This window comes from Pinus tabuliformis, chromosome 7 (assembly GCF_031772625.1).
Source record: "Pinus tabuliformis cultivar Carrire ecotype Pingquan chromosome 7, CPIR1, whole genome shotgun sequence".
Classification (NCBI taxonomy): domain Eukaryota; kingdom Viridiplantae; phylum Streptophyta; class Pinopsida; order Pinales; family Pinaceae; genus Pinus; species Pinus tabuliformis.
In genome coordinates, this window is record NC_142293.1 from 288,000,415 (window position 1) to 288,007,251 (window position 6,837).

General features: G+C 43.2%; 1 protein-coding gene across 1 annotated transcript; it reads right to left on the reverse strand.

Annotated features, from left to right (window-relative positions):
• Positions 1–3,926: 3,926 nt before the first annotated feature.
• LOC149247002 (uncharacterized) lies at positions 3,927–6,621 on the reverse strand. The gene is made up of 3 exons (XM_089443081.1): positions 6,354–6,621; positions 5,165–6,171; positions 3,927–4,991 (listed from the first exon to the last, which is right to left on the reverse strand). Exons 1-3 carry the CDS (start codon positions 6,619–6,621, stop codon positions 3,927–3,929), a joined length of 2,340 nt encoding a protein of 779 aa, XP_089299207.1.
• Positions 6,622–6,837: the final 216 nt, after the last annotated feature.

The window sequence follows — 6,837 nt, forward strand, 5'->3', positions numbered from 1 at the left end:
CCACAGGCTGTTGCGGCGTATCCGAGACATGGGCATCTTCTTGCTTGTTGTCTGCTTGGAACACCATCCCTGTCAGGTCCCCTAGAAGCACACTGTCTCCCTGAGATTGAGAGGGGGTAGTTGGAGCCGAGCTGACCTGATTGCTATCTTCCTCCGCGAGAATGATGGTGATACTTGCTGTCAAAACAGGCCTGTTGAGCCGGCTTTGAAAAGTGAACCTGGAGGTCTGGAATGAATTATTCGGTATAGGCCTAGCTTGTTCCAGAGGCGGAGAAGAAGGGGATGCTGAGGCGATAGGGATAACATTCTGAGGAACAGGGCGAGAAGGGCGGCCTATGTTCCCGGTATGGCTGCCTCTGCAAGGGATACCTCGGCGTCGAGGCATATTCAGAAGAGCAAATTGACGGAAAGAGGGATTGAGGCAGAGCAAACCAATAACCGGAGGAACGCAGATAGCTTCAAAGAACTTACAAATCCAGGCTAGCAGCCAAATTCGGAATGCCAAACAGGGGTACTGAAGCAGCTCTGCCTCGCCATAAAAAGAACCAGTGACTGAAACAGGCATATTGATCCAATCCATAACTATAAACCAATCTGTCTGCCGATCACCCATGCTCGCATTAATGCCTGACTGCAAGACCAACATTCGAGACTGCCCAGTATTGATTTCACCTGCGTTTAAATCCATTTACCATCCTGCTACGCGTACCATGAGAGCCATCCACCTGCCTTCTGCCAGGCCAGCTTCCTGTGTAGTGCGGCTCCTCATAAATGACTATTAATGCCACCCGCATCCGGGTGTGTATTCTTCTTCTGAGATTTATCCCAAGTAACAATTTCCTGGAATTTAGCGAGTTGGTCCTCGGTGGCTATACTGGCTATAGACCCTTCAAAGTAACCTACCTCAGCTTCCACTCCAAGATTAGCAAGAAAGTCAGCAAGCTTGTTTCCTTCTCTTCTGGTGTGTTTGAATGAGATCGCTTGATGTTTAGAAAGCCAAATGTTTATCAGCTCAAGCCTCTGGGCCATTCTCCAGCTGTTGCTGACTTTGTGAATGGGTGATCCATGCATGAGATTTGTGATCATTCGAATTATAATTTGCGAATCCCCTTCTATGATGAGTGGAAAAAATCTCCTTTCATGAGCCATTTTAAGACCTCTCCATAGTCCCTCCAATTCTGTTGAATTGTTAGTATCCCAGCCTTTCGAGACCATAAAAATACATTGAGGATTGCCATTGTGATCTCTGACGACTCCTCCATACCCTGCTTTCCCTGGATTTCCTTTTGAGGCTCCATCGAAGTTGAGTTGGAACATGTTAATGGGAGGCGGTGTCCATTGATTTGATTCTTTTTCCTGCAATGTGGGATTCTTTTTTATAATTGGCTGTTGGTTTATCTGGATCCTCCAATTGTCCCATACTGTTTTCTCCTATGGTGAAGTGGGGAGGTCTTCTGCGTACCATTCTCTAATCGATAGAGACTCCATGATGTTCTGATGAAATTTAGTCCAAATTTGCTCTAAGGGCATGATTTGATCCTTGAAAACTCTTCTATTTCGCTCTTTCCAGATGTTCCACATCAGTAAGCCAGGTATAATTTGCCACATAGTGTTAAGGAGATTGCTTTTAAATGGCTTTTGACTCCAGTTACGAATGGTTGCTTTGAGATCTCCTTGCACTCTACCTTCTTTTTGGCAGCGGAAGGCGACCTTCTCCCAAAGTTTTCTTCCCATTTGACATGTCTGCATAAGATGTATGGTTGTTTCCTCCTCTTGCCTACAGACGAGACATATGGATGGGCCCAAGAAGCTTCTTTTCCGAAGATTATCCCAAGTCAGAATTTTATTGTGGCATAAGAGCCATAAAAAGGTGGAGACCTTCGGCCAGTTGTAAGTGTGCCAGATTTTGTCCCATAAAGTGTCTTTGTTTATCTGATCTTGGACTATTATCTTATATGCTTCCCTTGTGGTGAATGTTCCTTTCTCTTCATAACCCCATCTTAGAATGTCTGATTCTTCTGAGATGGTGATTTGCCTCTTTTGTAGTTCTGTAGTAAGAGATTGTTGAGTTTGTTCAGAGCTGTTCATTAATATTTGGTTTGCCTTTTTCCATTGCCTGTGTCCTTGAGATGTAGAGGAGCTCCAGAATTGATTTGTCTTGGCTAACTGATTGATCTCCTGCTCTGATATTGGATGATTTTGGAGTATATCTCTTAGTTTGGGTAATTGCTGCCAGGAGTCTTCCCAAAACCGAGCTGTGGATCCACTTTTGACTTCCCAGAAACTGTGCTTTTGTATAAGACTTCTATGTTGTATAGCCGCATTCCAAATTGCCGATCCCATGCTGACCTCCGTCATTCGTATTCTTTCTTCCATAGGACAATTGCTTGCATATTTAGCTGTCCAAAGAGAGGCCCATGGGGTATTAGGATAGGCTAGCCATCTCCACCAGATTTTTGCGCCCATTGCTTTATTACTGTGCTCAGGATCTCTTAGTCCGATACCCCCTGCTTTCTTTGGAAGACAAACTTTATCCCATTTAATTAGAGCCCATTTCCGATTGTGTCCTGAGCTTCCCCATAAAAAATTGCACTGGAGATTCTTGATTTCTTTGAGTACCGATTTTGGGGCAGCAAGGATGGAGAAGAGATACAATGGCATGGAATTTAGGACAGCGTTGATAAGAACAAGTCTGCTAGCCATGTTAAGGGCTCGGTGAGTCCAAAGGAAGAGTCGAGCCTCCAGTTTTTCCAGCAACTGATTCCAAGAGGAGTGTTTGAGAGCTGAGGCCATTAAAGGAGCACCTAGGTATTTGGAGGGCAGGGAAGCAATAGTGAATCCCAGAATTTGGCCAATAGCTTTTTGGGTGGGAACAGGGGTATTAAAGAAAAAATCCGGGATTTAACTCGATTGATAAGGGCGCCGGAAGCATCAGAGAAGTTAGACAGAATTGATTTGAGGAGGCGTGCTTCTTGCACCGATGGATAACCGTAAAGCATATTATCATCCACAAATTGATGCTGGGAGTAGGAGGGGGAATTATTGAAAGAAAGGCCTTTTAGATGCTGAGCAAGCATGGCCGAAGTGATACTTCTGCCAAGTCCTTCAGCCATAATAACAAAAAGAAAAGGAGATAAGGGGTCTCCTTGCCTTATACCTCTAGAGGGACGGTACGTGGCCGAGGGGATTCCATTGATTAAAACAGAGAAAAAAGCTGAAGACACAAGATTAAAAATCCATCTGACCCATGATGGGGCAAACCCAAAGGCAGTGAGAATTTTTTGAATATAGACCCAACTGATACTATCAAAAGCTTTGGACAGATCTAACTTAAGCAACATACCTGGCTTTTTGGTTTGCTTTAAGGAATGGATTATCTCATGAGTTAGAATAATCCCGTCCGTTATTTGTCGGCCTTCTACATACCCAGACTGCTCGGGCGAGATAATAAGAGGGAGCAGCGGCTTTAGTCTGGTTGCTATGACTTTTGATGTTATTTTATAAATGATATTGCACAAGGCAATCGGTCTATACTTGTCTGGAGTGTTAGAATCTTCCCCCTTTGGAATTAAGGCAATGAAAGTGGCATTTAACCCTAGATACATCCATCGAAGTGCCCTGGATTCCTCCACTAATTGCCATACCTCATCTTTTATAAGGTCCCAAAACTTATGAAAAAAAATTGACGTAAAACCATCCGGACCCGACACTTTCCCCTCCTTCAAGTGATGTACCGCTTCTTCAACTTCCTGTAGATTGATGGGTTTAAGGAGGAGACTATTGTGTTCCTCTGTTATTAGCTTTGGGATGTCCTTTAGGAGCTTGTTAATAGCCGGCATTCTGTCTATATTGGGTTCCTGATGTGCTTTCTTAAAATATCTGAGAAATTCCTCTTCAATGCCTTCCTGTGTTTCAATTTTGTCCCCCTATTCATTTTTGATGTGAGTAATACAATTGTTCATTCTGCGTTGGACCGTAGTTTTATGGAAAAATTTTGTGTTCTTTTCTCCATCTTTTAACCATCTAATCCTCGATTTTTGCCTCCATAATGTTTCCTCCTGCTTGGCCCTCTCTAATATTTGAGATTCTATGAATTGCTCCTGCTTGGATAACTCCTCCGTGCGTCCTTCAGTTATAATGTTTTGCTGGATCCTCTTCATTTCTAAGTTGAGAGTGGCTTGAGCTTTAAAAATGTTACTAAAAGTGTTATGATTCCAGTGCTTGATTGCTCCTTTAAGATGCTTGAGTTTTTGCTGAAACTTGGACATTTTTCTACCTCCAGTAGGATTGAAGTTGAGCCAAGTTGATCTAACTAATTTCTCGAAGTCCGGATGAGTTAGCCAAAATTCTTCAAATCGAAAGGGTCGCTTGAGTTTGTTGCCAGGTCTGTTCCATTGAAGTTCGATAGGCCAGTGATCAGATCCTGAGATAGGTAGTATGGATGCTGTAAATTCCCCTCCTAAATGAGTTGCATTGTCTGAGATAAGAAATTTATCAAGACGCGAAGCAATTTGCTGCAATCCTTCTCTCTTGTTGCTCCAAGTGAAGAGGCCATTGCTTGTGGGAACGTCCACCAACCAATTAGTATGAATGAAATTTTTTAGTAGGTTACCATCATTATTTACTCTGCTTCTGCCCCCTTGTTTTTCCTCCATGCTTGCTGTCATATTGAAATCACCTCCAGAAATCCAAAGTGGGTATGGCCTTTCTGAGCTGAGATCTGACAATGTATTCAGGATTTGAGCTTTTTGAGCATTATCTTGAGGAAAATAGACATTAGTTATAAATCCATAGGTGTTAGTACCTATGAGATAAAATGTTGCCTGAATGAAACTTTTATTAGCTTGTATGTCATTTAATTGTATGGCTCGCGCATCCCAAAGAATTGCGAGTCCTCCTGAGGCTCCCTGTGCATCAACAGTTGTTACTAGCCCTCCTGGCCAGGCTTTCGCTGCTATTTTTTCCAAAATTGTTGAGTTGCATTTCGTTTCCTGCAGAAAGAGTATACTTGGTTTTTCTAGCATAAGCATATTTTTTAATAATCTGCCTTTCCTTGGGCCATTTAGCCCTCTTATATTCCATGATATCAGCTTCATTGAGAAAGATGGGGGTTAGTATTAAAATATCTGGTCAGTTTGGCATACCTCCCTGACTCCACTAATACCTCTCCTATCTTGATGGTTCTCTCAAGTGTTGTTTTTCTGCCTCTTTTCTTATTATCCTTTGTGATGAACTTGCCATCCCATGGGCTTCCTATCTGGACACCTAGCGAGTATTTCTTTTGTGCCCTGTTTAATACTTCTACTAGGTTGTCCACTTGCCGATCTGGTATTTTTTCAAAATTCCCTGTCTTGCATGCTTGTTCCAGGCCTAGAATATCCAACTCCCCTATATCTAAAGACTCCGGATCTTCTTCCACGATTTGAGGTTCTTGAGAGGATTCCTCTCGTTCCTTTGATGATTTGTCATTGGGTTCAGTGTATTCCACTTCCATTCCTTGGGACTGCCATGATACAGATTTTGCTTGCGATTGCGGGGTTGATTGCTTATGAGTCATATCTCCTATTTGCACTGAAGTTTCTCCTAGCTGTTCTTTATTGGATTCCTTGTTCTTCTGCGCTTCCTTCTCCAGATCTTGCATATCAGTTTTGGCCAGGGCTTCAAAGCTATTACTCGTTGTGGGTATTGGCTTGTTGGCCGGATTTGCCTTGGGATTACCTGTTGTTCTTTTGTTCCCTCTCCTTCGGTTTGTTACCTTAGTGAAACCATCTAATGTTTGATTGTCTGAGCTCTCTTGGGAAGAGGGTTTCTTATTAAGTGGACAGTCTTTGTAGAGATGCCCTATATCATGGCATTTCCTACATCTAAATGGGACATGCTCGTAATCTATAACTTGAATCCATTCAGAATCTTCATGAAAGAAACTTACCGTGTCTGGCAGTGCTTGCTTGAGGTCCATATAAACACATATACGAGCATAAGACGTGTATCTGCATGATTTTGTTTCTTCGGCAATCTTTACAAACTCACCAAGAGCGTTCCCAATCTCCTGAAGGGATTTTTCTTCCCAGTATTCCCACGGCAACGAATACAACCTTATCCACACAGGAGCGTAGCTCAGGTCTTCCTTGTCTGGATTGAATCTTTTGATCCACGCCTTGAGATATAATCCTGCAGAGTTGAAAAAATAGGGACCCCATCCAGAATCCTATTGCGATCTTCCAAGCAGTTGAAAACTGCAGTAAAAAACCCCTTTGCTCCTAGGTGCAGAGTGATATGCCCTTTTGGATGCCATTTATCGCTTATCCAGCTTCTCATCGCTTTCTCCGTCGGCCATATTCCTATGAATTTGCCGATCAGCGCGTGGTCTCTCATATACTGTATCCTGGCATTGATGCGATGACTTGGGAACTCCACTCTTGGTCTGTGAGTTGCTACTGGCTTGCATGTGAAAGAAATTGCTCTGTTTCTGTCTTCCTGATCTATGTCCTTGCCCTTCTGCTTGCTACGATCCGTATTACCTCCGCTCTGTTCATTTTCATTTTCCTTTTCTTCCGTTGACGGCATCCGACTATCCTTATCGGGGGGAGGCTCCTGGCCCTCCCCCTGAGGTGATTGCATTTTACTTTTTGCCGATGGCCGCTCTATTCTGACCACCCGTCCGCCTGATCTTTACCGGCTGTACTGTGCTTGGCAGGCCTGCCGTTGCAGGAGTTGCAGAAACCCTAGGTTGGGTTGCAGAGGCCGTTCCCGCTCCCGTCACTGCATCTTTAATAAACCTAGAGTTATAGTTATAGTTATATTAATTAATCATTTTTATTATTTATATTATTTTTA